Genomic DNA, 19,104 nt, shown 5'->3' on the forward strand with positions numbered 1-19,104 from the left:
AATTTGCACTTTTCTAATTTGCGATGCACCTCGCTCCATGATTGAAATTGTGATTTTCGTATTTTGGCTTCACTTTGTCTTGATAAGTGATTTTCTTGATCTTGCAATGAAAGCAGTTTGTATTTCTAGAAAGAATTAGACGAAAACGTTTCCTCTGAGGTCATATTTTTGGCGTTATGAGCTTAAATTTGCGCATGCATCCCCAATGATACAGACGTCAGTTGGATTAATTTAACTCTTTAAAAGAGCAAATTGGTTTGAAGTCTTTCAAAAACACATTAAGAAGGCAATGAGCAACGCTAAGAAGAAATTACCCCCAAATTAACATAATCAGTAAAAAGTGAAAAAAAAATCACTTAAAAATAGTAGGCTATTTAACAAAAAGAAGAAAAGACAAAAAAGAGAAATGGCCCACACAAAGTCACTAAAACTTAAGAATAAGAAATAAGAATTCTTTACCATGATTTTAAATAAATTTTAATTAAAATATTTATTTTTTCCCTGACTTTTTCTGTTTTTTTTCCTGAAATTTCACCTTACAGCTTTTTTAAAATAAGAGAAATCTGTGAATATGTATGAATTTTGAAAATGGGCGTGAACTCATTTTTAACTACTATTAGATCGTCTCAATGATGCATTGTGATACATCTGTATCTAACAGTTGGTCAAATGATAAATAGTCACCCAGATTATTTAAGATGCTGAAAACTGTGATTCATAAACCACATGTGGCCTCGTGCCCATCGGTGTCTCCATTCACCGTCATTGTGTTCATATTTGAATATAAAACTAAAATCCTATTGGCTGGAGGAGAGAAGAGGCGTGACTTAAAAAAACAAACAAACTTTTGCCAAATTTTTCACAGCCGACCTTGATCACTGCGCGCTGCGTCCTGCGCGTCCTTGGCGCCATCTGCAGGCCGGATGAGTTCAAACTGTGTCCTCGCGCTCTGCAGGAGGGACTCCCAAATTATATCATACAAAATCAGATCTGTCAACAGTCAGAGCACTTTTTATTTAGCTTTTCATCATGTTAGTCTGAGCTCTCTAAACTGGTCTCAGGAATAAAATAAACACATAATCAGCACTTTATAATATAATATAATATAATATAATATACAACTGAAGATTCAGATCGGAGGGGATGCTATTGCAGAAAAACCTGCAGGTGGTGGTGTCACCTCTGGAGCTGGAGGTCAAGCTGTGTAAAAGTCATGCAGGCTGACATATGAAATTCATATTCATGAAATTTATATGGCACACTGTAACACGTGATGGAAAGACATTGGTGACTTTTTTATTTTAGTGTGTTATATTTTTACCTTGAAATATAGAAAATGTATTATTATAATAATTATTATTATTTAGATTGTTTTTAAATAGCTAGGAATAAATGTCAAAACCTTGATCATATCTACATATTTAAATTATGTTACAAAATTACTATAATTTTTAAGCACTTTTCCCAGGCCATTTCAGAGTGGAGTGGAGAGGAAATGCCCCCCACCCACCCCCAAAAAATAACAAGAAAATAGTAAAAAATAAATAAATAAATAAATAGAAAAAAGAGTTTGAAAATGCAAAAAAACCCCCTGTGCTTTAAAAATGTAGTAAATCTGTAATCTGTCTTAATGTAAGTAGTAATTATAAATATAGGGTTTTTTCCTTAGCTTTTTTTCATTTTTCCTTGAAATTTTCCCCTGAAAATTTTGCCTAAAAATACTAAATATACTTATTTCTTTAATGTGTGGAACATTTCTTATTTCTCGTTGCATGTTTTCTCATATTTAAAGATTTGTGAAAGCCGTCTGAAAGAAGCACAAGAAAAGTGATGTCACTCTGGGTTTCAAAGACTTAATTTACAGAGGCTCAGATGTGGAAAACTCATATTTTAAAATTAACACAGCACAGTCCAAGAGAGCTGTAAAACGTCTGTTTTAATATTCCCATTTTTATACTTAGGGCTTATTAATTAATTCCATAATTTATTTATTTCATTTCAGCTGAGCAACAGGGAGTTAAAGGTACAATAATTCTCTGAAACACTGTCCTGACGGTGCAGTAATTAGTGCAATAATTCAGCTATGGCAATTATTCAGCTGTGCAATATTCTCTAGTATTTATATCAGTTTATAACAGTATGATTTTTTTTCACAATCTCTGAGATATTTTCAAAGCAGTGTAACTGTAAATATATAGAAAACATGGGAATAATATTACTTCTAGTGATAATATAAATTTCGTGGTCACAGATTGGCATATGTTGGTATGCAACAGATGCAGTGTGACAGTATTTTTATTTATTTTTTATCTTTCTGTTTTACCATGAACTGAAATCTCATCCGTTAGGTACAGAGGCCAATATTTATTTATTATTATTTATTTATTTCTTTGCAACAAGATAAATATGTATAAATAAATCATTTAAAAACGTGTCTGTGAAAGAAGAAACTCTAATGCAGTGGGTGCTTTGGGGCCACATTTGCAAAATGACAGGAGGCCAGGGGGCAGTTGTAGGAGCCCAATACATGTTTCTTAGATTTTAGGACATTTCTCGGTTTTTAGGACATTTCTCAGATTTAGGATTTAAGAACATTCCTCAGATTTTATGACATTTTTAGAATTTTAGGACATATCTCAGATTTTGGGACATTTCTTGGAATTTGGGACATTTCTTGGATTTCAGGATGTTTCTTGGAATTTGGGACATTTCTAGTATTTTAGGACGTTAGTATCTTAGCTAGGACATCTGTCGGGGGTGTGGCTCTTATTTTGATCAACAAGCTCTAGTCTGATGCTGTTTTTCGCACTCTGACACCTTAGACTAAAAGTACAAAAACAATTTTCCAGTATCAATCATTTTTGTTTTTATTGTGAATTAAGCAATGGTTGAGGGGCCATGTGGCACCTTAATTCAGGAGCCAGACTTGGCCCCATAAGTTGAGTATCTCTGCACTAGTGGTTGAGTTTATTGTAGGTCATTAGGCTGTTGAATACCTTCAGCTCCAACACAATCTCTCCTTTCATCTCCCTGTCTTTCTTTTTACGTCACACACACACACACACACACACACAGTGAGACAAAGACAGAGACAGCAGACCGTCTGTATTGCCCCAATAAAAGTCATTAAGTTGAGGAAATGGTGGTTGTGACAGTGTGGTTGTTTTGTGGTTGTTTTGTGGTTGTTGTGCGGTTCAAGGTTCATCTGCAGCCTTGGACTCACTGTGTGTTTCAGTGTTGTTCAAAGTCTGGGTCGACGTAGGCGCCATTCACTAATTTTTCTTATTTTTCTGTTACAGTTTGACACTAGCCTCGGGCAGCAGTTAATAACCAGCTTTTTAGTTTACGATTCAGGCATCATCCAACTGAAGCATGAGCCTATTTAAATGTGCTTCTGGGTATTATTGTGTTGCATAAGTGATCACATATGATGTTCCTTTAATTTTATTATGTGAAAACATTTAGACAACAACACTTTGTGAATGCCCCCAGATATATTCTTATTTTAGAGGACATTTTATTTTATATAATAAACTTGAAAAATATCTGAACTTTGAGACACATTAGGTTTCAGTTTAAAAAAAGCCTTAGATTAGAAATACATTAAAAACACTTCAAAATTGTACCTTAATTTTTAATCAAACTACATCAAATTAAGGATTACACACTCTTCTAAATAAAAAAAATCTCTTTAAACTCTTTCAAAACACACACTTCCTCTTAATAATCCCGTCTGTCTGTCATTCAGAAGGTTATCTAATAATTTAATAAATTCAATCTTCAAGTACAGATTTTCAAGGGGTGCAGTAGACATGTTAATTTAATTTTTAATTTTAATTTTCTTATGTAAAAACATTCAGACAACAACACCTTGTAAGTGGCCTACATATATTTTTAATATGCATTTTATTTTGTATAACAAACTTAATAAGTGTCTGAACTTTGAGATGAACTAGGCGGCTGTAATTAAAAAATAAATCAAATTCAATTATAAAAATAAAGTAAATCAATTATTAACTTGCCTTCAAGTGCATGTATATATTCATAGGTGCAGATTTTGGAGGGTTGCAGTCGATGTGTCCCCTTCAATATTTAGACATATGCCTTTCCCCCCACCAATAAAATCACAAAAGTAGCAGAGTACTTTTTATTTTGACAAAGTTAAAGACATTTACATGCATAAATTAATGCAGCAAAGGTCAACATTGGTGCATAAAGTTCATTAGAGTGCAGCAAATTAACTGTTTTATCCTCATTGTTTTTATTTTTATTTTTGGGAAAGGAACCCCAAACCCCCGTTTCATATGCACCTGCTCTTAATGTTGAAGTTAAACATACACCCTGGAAATAAAATGCATAAAAAATATAGACTAAAATACAATTTTATAATGTTGCAACAAATGCAAGTATATACAAGTGGCATCAAATAATAACTCTGATAATATTATGTATTTCAATATTTAATTAATCACAAAACAAGTTATACGATTGCACTTATATATCTGTATGTAGTCATTATTTACAATCTTGTTGACTAAAATCAAAATGGCCATGCATCAGATATTAGAATAATATATAAAGATTGTCTTTGCTAAATTGATCAGATTTATATGCTGAATAGATGGTTAAATTAGATATATAAAAGGTATTATTAACATCACTTATAAGCAAATTCACATAAACAGTGAGATGAGATGATTAATAATTTTAAAAACTGTAACATTAATACACAGACACATCATTAGACTGTCAGCAGTGCAAATAGACATCAAAACACAAAAAAGATCAAATCAAATCAAATACTGAAAAGAAATATGAAGTTAGAAACACATAATTGAGCATTTAAAGAGCTGCGTCTGCATTTGATGTTTTTTAAAAATATATATTTATTTTTCTTGATGAGAAAAGGATAAACAATATTTGTTGCCATTCCTTGGTGTTTATGGTGCCCTGAGGCACAGGAAGGGTTAATTTCTTCACAGTAAGCAGCACAATGTCAGAGAGAAGTCAGGGTCAAATAAGGCTAGAGCAGCAAGAGGAGTGTTTTCTTGATGGAAAGTCAATAAAATCAGGATTGAGACAGAATATTTGGTGAAGAAGTTGTTGTTTTTTGATTGTTCAGAAGGTGTTTGTATTGAGAAAAACATGAGGCCTAAACTGGAGCCTTGGGGGTCTCCTGTGGTAGCAAGAAGGTACTGAATTTGTTTTTTTTATGTATCTGCTTACTGAAAGTTGAAAACGTGTGTACAGCTGTCACACAGTTTGTGCATGATGCTGAAAGACAGACTGTCTCCTCCCTCTGTCCCCCTCGGCAGTCCATCAGAAGAGATGGTATCCTGTGTGGTACAGCACTCTGTCTCTCTTCAGTTTCTTCTCTTTCATTCGTCTATTCTGGAACCAGATCTTTACCTGTCTGCAGCAAACAACACAACACAAAAAAACACAAACAGGTTTTTATTATGTGATTTCTCTGAGCTGTTCTAGCTGAGTTAAAAAAAAGACGCATGCAGAAACACAACAAAATGCAGTGATTCTGCTCAGATTGTATATGATTCAACATATTAATGAGCCAATACATATCTATCTATCTATGCACATACAGACACGCATGCATGCATACACACACATATACGTATATATATATATATATATATACATACATGCATACACACACACACACACACACACACACACACACACACATATATATATATATACATACATACATACATACACATACAAACACACACACACACACACACATATATATATATATATATACATACAAACACACAATGCTTAAAAACATGGGAAGAAGAGAAACGACTCAGAAATCAGACAAAATTAGCAAAATAAGATAGGTAGATAGATAGAGATAACGAAAGAAAGAAAGATGCCATGTTAAAAAAAAGTACAAAAAAACAACTGAAAGTGCTGAAAAATTAAATAATAATAATTCTTTCCCCCCCTGTAACTAATTCATTAAGAGAATTATAAAAATAGTTCTCTGGACGTTTTCATTAGTCTGACCTAAGACCGTGGAGCAAGGTTAGATGTGTCTCTTCGCCCAGGCCTAAGTGTTCTCCTGTGTCCAGTCCAGATCTGATTAAATAATTACAAACTGCACACACCGGTCTGTGAGGCGCAGGAGGCGGGAAAGCTGCAGGCGTCTGTCTCTGCTGATGTAAACATTGAAGAGAAACTCCCTCTCCAGCTCTCTGATCTGCTGCTTGGAGTAAGGACAGCGCTTCTTCCTGCTCACACAGGCCTCTGCTGCAGAGAGAGGGGAAATGACAGGCCCAGTGAAGCTCTAACAGTTCATAAAAAACCACAAAAACAGAATTATGATCCAGTTATTCTAATATGGCCAACCTGTATGCAAGCTCAAGAAAGTGATGTTGATCCAGGTTTTAAAGGGTTAATAAGTGACCTTCATGCTCTGTGACTGTAAGAGTCTAAGTCAAGATTTTTATGGATTTGTACATCTGCAGTTTGTAGCGAGTAGTAGAAGTGCTTATTTGACCCACATGCATTTTTCCGTTCGTGTTATTTTTAACTATTATTTTTCAAAACTTATTTTAACTTCACTTTTTATTGTTATTCCCTCTTTTTGGCTAATTTTCATGTAGTTTTTGCTAATTTCTGGGACATTTCTCTACTTCTTCCCGTGTTTTTGAAAAAAAATAAAATAAAGCCAACTTACCCAGGTTTCAAAGGGTTAAAATTGACAACAAATGTAGAGAAAAATTAGCAATAATTAACTTTAATGTGTAAATTGATAAATCATTTATGGACTCTACTTAACACCTGGAAATTACCCGAAAAAAGTGCTCTAAAATTACGTTACAAATTTACTATAATTTCTAAGTATGAAGAAATATTAGAAATATAGTTTTTCTCTACCTTCTTTCTTTTTTCCCTTGACATTTTTCCTTTTTCTAAAAAAAAATAAAATAAAAAATGATTCTCTTAATCTTCTAATTTGTGAAACAGGTCTTACTAAGTTACTCATTGCCTTTCCCCCATGTTTTTGACAGAAATTGCTCAGAGCTCAAAGGTTGAAATACTTGAAATGCATCCAAAAGCAGCATAAGGATGTCGCCCCAGGTTTCAAAGGGTTAAATTATGTGTGCTTTCCACTCACTGGAGGCCTGATTGTCTCCTCCGCTGCCGCTGGATGAAGGCGCATCCTCTTGGTCCTCCTGCACGGCCTGCGGTGACTCTGACCCCGCCCTCACCGCGCTGCTCTCCCCGCGGTCGCAGCTCGTCCACTCGGCGGCCTGACGCGCCTCTCTCTCCGGTTGGCTCCCGGGTGTCGCTCTCTGATCCGTCACATCTTCTGCGCACTCCAAAAACTGGCCGAAAACTGGCGGTGGGACTCGGCTCCTCTCCTCCGGGAGAAGGAGCTGCGAGTTGGAATTGAACGCCGCGTATCTGCCGGGGACACTCCGCGGGTCCCCGGGAAACGCCTGTGCGTAAAAACGCGCCCCGTAAACCGCTCCGCCGTACAGAAAGCTGTCCCTACAGGCGCCGAATATCGTCTCTGACGGGGATAGTGAACTCTGGTGATGAAGAGCGTCCCCCGGCACGTTGACGCAGGAAGTTGGCGCAGAGGTGATGGCACGGTTCGCCTGGTGGAGAGTCCATTTCCACGGAGGAGCAGGCTCGTGCTGGCGGTAGCCAAAGTCAGACTTTTGCGGATAGGCGCAGCTTTGTAAATACATTTACTAATTAAGATAATTTAAATTCTAACAGCTCAAATTCTTACAGTTTGGCCAAGAATGTCACAAAAACGTAGTTTGAACCTATTTCCACACGCAGTTTTTATCACCCTAAAAGTAATCAAACTTCAAATAAACTGAGCTCTGCATGCTGATCTGCTGCCCTGAACGTTAAAACAAGAAACGTAAATATCATATACCCCAGTCTAAATAATAAAAAAGCCAGTCACGTGTCTCCATCTCTCCCAGTGAAACCAGCTCTGTGTCGTGTGGAAACAGAGGAAAACAGTCTTTGACCTTGAGCCCAAACTGGATCTGCTGAGCACAATTAACTGAAGGCTGCGCTGCACGTCTCTGCGGTCAGGCCATGTCAAATCCAAACCACACACACACACACACACACACACACACACACACACACACACACACACACACACACACACACACACACACACTGAGCTAACAATACTGTAGTTAAGCCTTTTTATTGCATTCTTTAGAAAACATAAATACATCGCCAGGAGGCGGAATTTAAATTGAAACAAGCATTGAAGTGTTCTGCATGAAGCCTGTAATAAAAAAAATGTTTTTTCAAGCGCACAGAAAAACATTTTTGGCATGCACACTTAACGTCATAAGATCGCTGGGATATTTTGGACTTGTAAAGCCACAGCCCAGACAGATGTTCAGACTTTTTGGAATATGGAGGACAAAAAAGTCAGTTTTGGGCATAAAGTAAGGGGGGTCTTAAATGTAATTTAGAGCCTTTTAAATGGTTTTTATCTTCTGTTATCACCCGTCCTGTCCTGTGTGCGCCCACGCAGGCTCAGAAGTAAGGCTGATTCATGTCCGTTTTGCTTAGTCATCTCTTAAAAATACTCGAATATTGTTGCTTAGTGATGGACAAGAAGGAATTTGGAGCAACAAACTCTAATCTTCTTCCTTTTCTTTTGGTGATATTCGTATGCAGTGATTCTCAGCTTGCTCTGGGGGACACATTTGCAAAGTCACAGCATACCCATGTTTCTAGGATTTAAGGACATTTCTCGGATTTAAGGAAATTTCTAGGATTTAATGACGTTTTTTAGGATTTTAGGACACTTCTTGGATTTTTGGATGATTTTAGGATTGTAGGAACATTTCTATGATTTTGGGACATTAGGTTCTTAGCTAGGACCTCTGTCAGGGATTGCGGTGTCGTTTTTTCCCCCTTGTATGAATAACTTTATTTTCGTTGTGAAATACAAAATGGTTGGTTGGGGGTCCCCGGACATCCCATCAGGGGCCAGATTTGGCCACCAAGTACTAATTTGAGTATCACTGGTGTAAATACTTTATTGACAATGACATCAGTGTTCAGTAAATTTATGTCAAACATGATGTGTTTGATAATTCAACACACGTGATTTTAAAGGCTCATTTCTGATATTTTGCAAAAACTGTGTGTTACCACAGCATCAAACAACTTAAGATTTGTCTGTTTGCATACCAAAAAAATGAACAAATTATAACATTTCCCCCAGATTTGTTTCTTTAGTATTGTGCTACTACTGCTAAGTTGCTTATAAACATGCATAAAAAATCTTAAATATAATGATTTTTTTCTATTTTATTGCTGGATCTTTGCATCATGATCACCACCAACTTCTAAATAATCCTCTAACACCCTAGTAATTATTGTTTAGTGGACACATTTTCCAACCCTGTATTTACATTGCACTCTCACATGAAGTCTATATAGCAAAAATACATACATATCAAGGAAAATATAACCAACATTTCGGTGTTATTACTGGTCATAGCAACATTTAGCAACAGAATCGTTTAAGAGGTACTCGCAGCAGTTACACAACTGACACCGGTGGCAGATATGTGGCTTGCAGCTGCAGAAGTGACAGCATAAGTTTGTTCTCAGGTTACATTTTGATCATTTTACTTATGAAAAATAATATATGCGAGCTGAGTAAAAGGACACCCTTGTGATCTTTGGGGTTTTCCCCATTTATAGCTCAATAAATCCATGTGATCAGAAGATGTGTCCTCTGTTATGCATTCAGTCATCATGAGGACGTCTCCATGAAACACATCAGTGTGCTGCTGTGATGGAAAGGCCATTGACAGTTTAATGCCCAGAGTGATTTTTTTGATGTTCTTGTTGTATATGGAGCGTATAATGTGTTGGACTCTGACTCACCCTTCCATCAGCCTATAGGCAGATTACATTAAAGAGCTGCTGAACAGACACATGTGACAGAAAATAATGTCCTCTCGCCCCTAAAGGCCCGTTTAACCCTGCTTAAGAGAATAGTGGCAAAGGACAAGCAACAATGTAGGTTCTTAAAGTGCAACAGCAAATTTAAACACAACATCAGCGTTTGTGCAGCTGTGGAGCTCGGCTCTCTCTGTCCATCTTTTTGCTCTGTCGTCTGTGGACATAATCAGCTCAGGTTCATTACTTAATGATGGCTCTGGAAAAAGAAGAGTGAGGGCACGCCACCACCAGGTCGGCTGACTGGCTGAATACCTTTCTGTTAGTGTGACTGTCAAAACAAGAGGCCTTAAGCAGAGCTGGAGTGGAACTAAGTATGTTTACTTAAGTACAAATTTTAGGCATTTTATGGACTTTCTTCTCTACTCATGGATGGATTACTGCACAGTTTTATCACGCACAGGAGCGTGAAATGTCAGGGTCCACCCATCACCTGCAAAATATCACTCAAATTAAGAAATATTGACTTTAAAAAGACACAAAATGACCAGAAAAAGACACAAGACGTTATAACAAATAATTGCAAAAAGACTCAAAACTACCAAAGAAAACACAAATATGCCCCAAAAAGACCCAAAGTGACTAAAGAGACTAAGACCACAACAAAGACATGCGAATAATGGTCCACAAAGAGACTTGAAACGACTACACAAAACAACCACAAACAAACCCAAAACAACAACAAATATACCTCATGGAGACACAAATTGACCCCAAAGAGAAACAAAACAACACCAAAGTGACATAAAAGGACTACAAAGAGAACCAAAAGGACCACAAAAACATCCCCAAAGACCATGAGGACATGCAAATTGACCTGTAAGGAGACACAAAATGACAAGAAAGACATGTGCATTTACATTTCAGTAAATGTGTATTAATGTATATTGTCCCTTCTTAAATAAATAAATTACAAATGCCACCACTTTTCCTTGTCCTCCCAAACATGTAAATAAGTTTCAAAAAAGCACATAAATGTTTACAATCCAAATAAGCCTTTCACATTGACAGAAACATTCATCCTTTTTTTCTGGATAAGACATCTGATCCTTATTGTATTGTATTGTATTGTATTGTATTGTATTGTATTGTATTGTATTGTATTGTATTGTATTGTAGAAAAATCCCCCTTGTGTCAAATGTCCAGGAGTCTGACAGCAGCGGGTACTTTTACTTTGAAGGCCATTGGCCGTTGGTGAGGACAACTACGTCACTTCCTTGATCCGCATTGCTGACATTGGCCGTGTTTTTTGCTAAGCTAGCTGGCTGCTAAGTGCAGGAATCATTAAAAAATGGCCGATTTATCGGCTTTTAAAAATGAACTGTCGCTCATTGTGACCGACCTGGCCAAAGCGGTGCTGACGGCGACTTTAACCGCGATGGATAAAGTCTCTGCGAACAAACAAAACCCCCAAACCGAGGTAAGCTAGCTGCAGCTAACTGTGGCTAACGGCTAACTTCACTTCACTCTGTCGGCTCAAGGGACTTCCGGTGTGACGTCAGGAGGCGTTTAAATGGTTGAGTCAGCTGTTTCAATGTTAAATTTAACATAAAATATAATGCCCAAAGTCCTCTTATAGGTACACAAAAAACCCAAAACTTCTAGTTTAAGCATCTTGAGTTTGTTAGTTAACTTCCGTTCAGCATTTATCATAAAACATTAGCTTTGTCAAAGTGCAGCTCTGTGGTGTCCAAGAGACAATGGCTGAGAATTAAAGCTTTAACTGCAACAACTCAACCATCAAATGTGATCTTGACATAATGTCTTTGAAGTAAAGGTTTAAATTGCTGAAGTCATATTCAATAATTTTCCACCATTCATACAGAGGGCAAAGTGCATGAGAGTGGCAGTGTAAACTGGACGGCATGAAGTGCATGCTGCAAAGCACATTTCATGTGGACTATAACTCACATGTGTTCTCTCTCAGGACAAACTCAGCGCTCTGGTGGACAGTTTGTGTGTCCAGGCTGTTGATAAAATATTGACGATGGTTGAGCTGGCTGCTGAGAAGCAGGAGGAGACTCCAGGAGACCTGCAGGATCCACCAGGAGACCCAAAAGATCCACCAAAAGACCTGAATGATCCACCAGGAGACCCAAAAGATCCACCAGGAGATCTGCAGGATCCACCAGGAGACCTGCGGGACTCACCTGAGTCTGAGGAGAGCAGCGAATGTTTAACGAAAAGGACAGAAGGTGAGCTGAGGACACTGCATGCGTTCTTAATCGCATACTTTTTACTTTCAGTCGATACTGCAGCCGCCCTTGCAGAGTATGTACTGTATTATCTGCACACAATCAGCAGCACATACTACAGGATACTTGTATTTACCTGAATAATACAGATTCAAGTATTTAAACATGTTCAAATACATCCAGTGTAAATGCAGACAGTTTAAAAGCTCTGCGGTGCAATACAAGAGAAAATGTCTGCAACCAAATAGTTTCTGTAGGGTTTATATTTGTTTTTGTTTTTTTTTTGTTTTTTTTTTTACAAAATAACAAAGTAATCAGATTTATTTTTATATGGCTCGTATCCACAATTCTACTTAGTGCAGTTTTTTAAAAAAACAACAACAAACAAACACATTAAAATGTATTTAGAAATAGCTCTCTAATCCACTTAGTGCAGCATTTGCTCTTTCAACAAACTAAAATACTTTCATATGGCTCTTATCACAATTCCACCTAATGCAGCATTTGTTTTTTGTATTTTACTTTCCTGTAGTTTTTTCTTGTTTTTTTCCTTTTTTTTATATGCTAATTTTCAGTTAATTTTCTTGTGCTTTTTATACATTTTTGTTAATTTTGGGGTTATTTCTTACCATGTTTAAAGAAAAATCTGAGCCAGTTTGCTCAGGTTTCAAAGGGTTAATCATGTTGAGGTGAAACAAACCAACATTATGAAGGTGCCACTTTGGGCTCCGGCTCTTTGTGACCAACATTTCTGGCGATTTTCATGATTTTGACAAAGCAAACAATAATTTACTTTAGAAAGATAATCAGCAGGCGATGTTGAAGAGCGAGTTCTGTGCTTTCTGTGCGTTTCAGGTGGAGGTGGTGGAGGTGGAGGTGAGCGTCCCCCCACAGGACAGACCTACGTCCTGCTCTATCAGGTCAGTGAGTGAATCCACAGTAACAGCGAAGATCCTGCGAGCTCCTCTCACTGCTTCCTGTGTTGCAGGGCGCTGCTGCCGGCGCCAAGTGTCTGCTGCTGTCACTGCAGGGTCCGGATAACGCTGACGGTGAGTTTATCTGACTCCACCCATTCAGCCCAAAAACCAGCCGGGCACAGGTTTTCCATCGATCCTAAAAGTCTCAAAAGGCATTAAATTCATTTATCAAAAAATAAAGTCTTAATTGGTATTAAAATGTCTAAATAAAATCTATATTTCAAAAGTCTTAAACATGCAAAGACACCAGATGCGGGATTTTATGAATCTTTTTTTGTTGGCTTTGCATTGTACATATATAATATAATAATAACAATAACAATAATAACAATAATGATGATGGTTTCATTTATAATGCACTTTATATTTGAAACAAATCTCAAAGTACTGGTGATTAAAAAAAAAGATAATAATAAAATTGACTGAATGGTTTTTACATTAACAAAACTAAAAAGTGATGTCTCATGTTACAGTAAACATGTGGACAACATTTTCCCTAACCATAAGTAAAAGATGTCTTTTTTCTTTAACTTTTATTTTTTGTGAAATTGGTCTCAAATTTCATTCTCAGTGGCTTTAATACATTTTGAGAAAGTATTACATCCCCCTAGCTTTAAGTGGTATTTATATTGAATGAATTTTTCAAAAGTTTAAGACGTGATTTAATCTTTTTTTCTTTCTGTCTTTCTTTTTTCTGTAAGCTTTCTTTTTTATTTTTAGTTTCGACTTTTGTATTTTTTACAATAATACATTCAAATAAATAGACACAGTAGATATGGAGTACCCAGTACCATTTAAAGAAAATAACAAAAAGAAAGGCATGATAAATCTCAAAATAATTGGCAATGTCTTTTAAAAGAAAAAAAAGAATTCCTTTGATTTTAATTTTGTATTTTTTTTTCTAAATTTTTATATATCATTGCTGGTGACTTTAAAAAAGTTTTTAAAAACCTTAAATCTGACTTTAGGAAGGAAGGACTAATCTGATTTTAGGAAGATGATTTTTAGTGTCTTTTGTTGCAGGAGAAGATAAAACTGTCTCCATGGACGTGACGCGTGAAACCACCGCCTCCCCTCCCCCGCGGGCTGATGTCTCTGACCACGAGTACGCCCGTCTGCCGCCGCCCGCAATCTCAGCATGCAGCAGGAAACAGCGCTGCAGTAGCGACAAGAAAATAGAGCCCATCAGGCCTCCGACGAAGACGCCAGATGTTCTGTGCCAGTGTTTGCAGTGCGGGATGCTGTTTCCAAACGCAGAGCGCCTCTTGGACCACCACAGGAGGTCTCACCCGGTGTGCTCCGTGTGCGGGGCGGAGCTAACCAGCACCGTGAAACTGCGTGAACACTTGATCAGAGAGCACGGGCAGCTTCCGCACGGCTGCGACTACTGCCCCAAGAGGTTCAACCACAAAACTCACCGCGACCTGCACGTGAAGGCGCGGCACACCGGCGAGAAAACCTGCCACTGCGACATCTGCGGGAAGGGCTACTCCTGCGTCAGCATGATGAAGACACACCGCATGACCCACTTCGAGAAGACGTTCACCTGCGACGTCTGCAGCAAGAGCTTCTACCACAGCGGCCACCTGAAGCGCCACAAACTGATGCACCAGGAGGTCCGGCCTTTCCAGTGCTCCACCTGCGGGAAGGGCTTCAACCAGGCCGCCAACCTGCGCACGCACCAGGCCATCCACACCGGAGAGAGGCAGCTCTGCTCCATCTGCGGCAAGAGCTTCCGCTTCCTCAAGAACCACGTCATCAGCAAACACTCGCACGAGCTGCCCACCGACGAGCTGCCCAACGGAGACGCCATCATCACCTGCGAGGTGTGCGGCAAGAGGTTCCCCCACCCGTCGCTCTTTAAGATTCACCACCGGAGCCACACGGGGGAGAAACCGTTCCCCTGCGACGTCTGCGGGAAGAGTTACCGTCTGCAGCAGCAGCTGAGGGACCACAGGTACACCCACAGCGGCGAGAAACCTTACAAGTGCACGCTCTGCTCCAAAACTTTCAACCTGTCCACCAGCTTCATGAGGCACCGCAGCATCCACAGCGGAGAGACGCCCTACAGCTGCCCGGACTGCGGAAAACACTTCCGCCTCTTCACCTTCCTCAAGGCTCACATGCAGACCAAAGCTCACCTGAAGCAGGCGCAGCAGAGGCAGACCGCCACCTCTGACCTCTGACCTCAGGTACACATACACTACACGGCCAAAAGTATGTGGACAGCCCCACATGCCCTCCATATGTGACACGTTAATAAACATAAGTGATTTTGGTGCAGTGTCCCTTTAATAGAGAAGCAGAGGGTTGTTCTGTTTCGTTTATGTTTCTAACAGCAGGTTAACAGTCGAAAAGGTGAATAAATCTGTTGCACAAGCATGAAGGTGGGATTAACTGTTGTATACATCCTTTAATCTGACCTGGGGTCTGCAGAGAAACACACAAACAGAGTGAGAGTCAACACCAGGTGGAAAACAGCCTCTTCACTCGCTGGGTTACCAAAAGGAGCATCAATTACCATTTGACCGACTGCAGCAAATAAGACCATTTTATTCATAAAACATTTCATACTCAGAGGTATTCTCAGGGTGCTGTAAAAAACGAATAAAAACAATACAAAAGAACAATTAAATTCAAAGTGAAAACAATACAATTATAAAAAGAGGGACATAGAAAGATCAGTAAAAGAATAAGCAAACAGTAAAAGATCATTTAAAAGATCTGAAATAATGTGACCATAATAAGGTCTTTGGTTTTGACAGTTGGATCCATCGCTGTGCTGCACAATGAATAAAAAATGCTTCTCACAAAAACAACCACAAAAACACGCGTAATGACTACAAAGAGACCCAAAATTACTACAAGGGTACACAAAATAACTACATGGAGACACAAAATGACTACAGGAAGACACAAAACAGCCACAAAGAGACACAAAACAACAGATGTCATGACCTTTTTCTGTCTTTAACAGATTATTTCAGCGGCAGCAGCACAGGTTGCTGCAGTGTGAACTTCTGTGTGTGACACTGAAGTCATTTAAACCTGGATGATAAAAACAGATGCAGACCTGTTAGCTGTATTTCGGTCTTCATATATCAGGAAACCGCCCTGAGGCCTGGGGAGCCAGTCAGGTGATATTAATGCAGGTGTGTGGGGATTTCTGCATTTATTGCATAATAAATATTTATGCCTAATGAAGAGACTTTTGTCTATTTAATGAAACGCTTCGAGACAGTGTAATTTTTGCATCTAATTTTAAATTTAATGATTTGTATCTCATTAGATCCTCAACATTTTATATAGTTTATTAGTGGAGCACATCGCTTTTGCTCTTACGTTTAACATCCCCAAACACGTGACGTGTTGTCGGTTAATTCAGGGAGCGCCTGTTTACATTCATTTACCAGCAAAATTTAAGCAAACCCCAAACTGGGGAGAAAAGGCTCATTCATGACTTAAATGCATTATATATATATATATAGTTTTTTAAATGCTGCCTTAGGGAACTACATATACTTTGATATCGGATCTATTGATGAACAAAGCGGAGATATTCAGAGGATATTAATGCGCTTTAATGCTTGTATCTAAAACGTCCAAACAGAAACGAGGATGATCAGAATCAGAATCACTCATACGACTCCAGTTTTTTTTCTTTTTGCATTGCTGTCATGTTGATAAAATCCGACCTCTTACGAAAAAAACCAACTATTTAACCGGACAGTGGATTCAGGCCTGAAGCAATCCTCGATATGTTTTTTTTTTTTAATTTTAATTTTCCTGACATTACTGTTATTATTGGTTGGCCTATTATTATAGTCTTAGATCTTTAAGGGGCACTATTGAAATCTATCAGCAGCATTGAAGCAAATGGGCAATTATTAAATTAGCATCTATTAACTGCGCGTTGCCAATATAAATATATAATGTGCAAATAATCCAAATTGCGTAAATAGGTCGAAAAATAATGCATATAAAGTTATGCGATCCACGGTTACTTTTCACCTTATATTTCGTTACTGTGCACTCCTACAGTGTATTGGCCCCGCTTTAAATAAGAGCGAGTAGTTTGTAGTCCATAGCTGTTTAAAAGAAATCAATTTAATGTAAACGAATCCAACATTTTTAGGCTTTAAAATGTCTTACATTCAGTGAACTGCAGGGCTCAACGTATGAAATGTGAACCCAAACTAAAGAGAGAAAAAAGGTTAAGACAGAAACATTTTTAAAAAATGACGTTTCCAGTCGGCCTAATGAATTAAAACATGTGAATAACTAAATAGCTAAATTAAGTGTGAATAACCGATAAATGGAGGCTCACCTTAATATGCAGATGAAACAGGGAATCCAACTTCACGCGCTGTGCGTCCGCGTGGACATTTGTCCTAAAGCAGGTGTCTCCTTTTCTGACAGACGCACACTGACCGTCAAGTCCAATAAACGGTCTGAACCCCCCAAACTTTAGTGTCTTTGAACCATGTGCCGTCCCGAAATGTGCAGACAGCAAATGGTGGCGTGCAGGAGGCCTTTTCCATCCTCCACGGAGAGACGCATAATGGTTTAGTGGGAGTAATATATATATAATTTTATATCGTGGGTCTTAAAATCACACAATAACCACAAGTCTAATGATATAAAAGCATGCTAGAGATTTTTTAAATTAAGATTACAACGGATAAATCATCAATTCTGCACAGATTCATTCCTGAGTTCAATTTCTTACATTATATTCAAGTTTTAATGATCGATCATTATTTATTTATTTATTTATTTTGCGACATTACGGCCAACAAACACTGATAGAATTATTATTATTATTATTAATTCTCAATTTAATTTATTGTAATTTATTTTCTATTATATTCTTACACACACTGCGCTAAATGAGGAAATGCATTGAAAACATGCAAACAAGAAGTCTGAGGCTAAATCTGTGTTGCGCTGTTTTTCAAAACAACTTTAAAGTTCAAACAGTTTATCGCCATCTCGATGCTGCTTTAATTTAACCCTTTTGAAACCTTGTTCATAAATAAACTTTTGCAAATTGATTTCTTTCAAAAACACGGAGAAAAGGGCAATGGGTAACTTGGCAAAAAATTAGTAGGCAGAAAAAAACGATTTATACATATATATATATATATATGTATATGTATATATATATATATATATATATATATATATATATATATATATATAAAAGCTAGTGACAAAATATGGTCTGACCAATATTCAAAATTATTTATTTTAACAATAATATTTTTCTGGTAATTTTCTTTTTTAATTTTCTTCTTCAACTCCTTACTAATTTCTTGCTATTTTGCGACTCGTTTTCTCTAAATTTGTTCCTTGCCTTTTCCCCTATTTTTTAAAAAATAATTAAATGAATAAATCAAAATTGCCCAGATTTTAAAGGGTTAAAACAGTAAAGGATAATATGATTACTGTTTGGTGTTCTGTGACTTTGCAAAATCAATATGTCCTACTGCACGTGTGTGTGTGTGTGTGTGTGTGTGTGTGTGTGTGTGTGTGTGTGTGTGTGTGTGTGTGTGTGTGTGTGTGTGTGTGTGTGCGCGCGCGCGCTTTGCGTGGGAGTGTTGTTAAAAAAAATGTCCCGGCTTTTCTTTTTCATCTCGGATATTTAATTCATTACAGGTTAATGAAACGGAAATAACATCAGCATCAAGATTGCTCATCAGTTCTAATATACAACAGCAGCGTACAGTGTGTGTGTGTGTGTTTGTGAGTGTGAGTGTGTGTGTGTGTGTGTGTGTGTGTGAGTGTGAGTGTGTGTGTGTGTGTGTGTGTGTGTGAGAGAGTTTTATTAGGCCCATAACTCTGCGGACTCCAGAGGAAGCTGTAAGCATTAAAGCTGAAGGCCAAACCTGAGGTGCAGCTGAAGGAGCTCAGCTGGGAGCTCCGGAAAAATGCTGCGGAA

At 37.9% G+C, this 19,104-nt stretch overlaps 2 protein-coding genes across 9 annotated transcripts in view; one reads left to right on the forward strand and one right to left on the reverse strand.

The window, feature by feature from the left end:
* The window catches only part of LOC121954671 (uncharacterized), a 212,105-nt gene extending 193,819 nt beyond the window's left edge, over positions 1–18,286 (forward strand). For 2 of the 8 annotated variants that reach the window (XM_088086360.1, XM_088086359.1), the window contains exons 3-6: positions 11,919–12,186; positions 13,042–13,106; positions 13,175–13,235; positions 14,187–15,441. In XM_088086360.1, the coding sequence (XP_087942486.1) occupies positions 11,979–12,186; positions 13,042–13,106; positions 13,175–13,235; positions 14,187–15,349 (1,497 nt within the window). In that variant the 5' untranslated portion in view covers positions 11,919–11,978 and the 3' untranslated portion in view covers positions 15,350–15,441. Of the gene's footprint in view, positions 1–11,163; positions 11,412–11,548; positions 11,571–11,918; positions 12,187–13,041; positions 13,107–13,174; positions 13,236–14,186; positions 15,442–16,140 lie in introns of those variants that run through there. The other 6 variants (XM_042502330.2, XM_088086357.1, XM_088086358.1 and 3 more) reach the window with 6 other exon arrangements.
* On the reverse strand, positions 3,915–8,048 carry LOC121954816 (homeobox protein Hox-D11b-like). Its single transcript, XM_042502524.2, has 3 exons — positions 7,145–8,048; positions 6,132–6,273; positions 3,915–5,413 (listed from the first exon to the last, which is right to left on the reverse strand). The coding sequence occupies exons 1-3, from the start codon at positions 7,722–7,724 to the stop codon at positions 5,320–5,322; spliced, it is 816 nt and encodes a 271-aa protein (XP_042358458.2). The 5' UTR covers positions 7,725–8,048; the 3' UTR covers positions 3,915–5,319.
* Positions 18,287–19,104: the final 818 nt, after the last annotated feature.

This window comes from Plectropomus leopardus, chromosome 13, assembly GCF_026936395.1.
Source record: "Plectropomus leopardus strain MGB_pleo_1.0 chromosome 13, ASM2693639v1, whole genome shotgun sequence".
NCBI lineage: Eukaryota > Metazoa > Chordata > Actinopteri > Perciformes > Serranidae > Plectropomus > Plectropomus leopardus.

Bases quoted from the DNA above. Each gene is read 5' to 3' on its own strand.
- LOC121954816 (XM_042502524.2), bottom strand. From the start codon at position 7,724: ATGTATTTACAAAGCTGCGCCTATCCGCAAAAGTCTGACTTTGGCTAC. The intron at 6,274-7,144 runs GTGAGTGGAAAG...CTCTCTCTGCAG, and splicing joins AGGAGACAATCAGGCCTCCA to CAGAGGCCTGTGTGAGCAGG. The intron at 5,414-6,131 runs GTGTGTGCAGTT...TGTTTGCTGCAG, and splicing joins CTCCTGCGCCTCACAGACCG to ACAGGTAAAGATCTGGTTCC.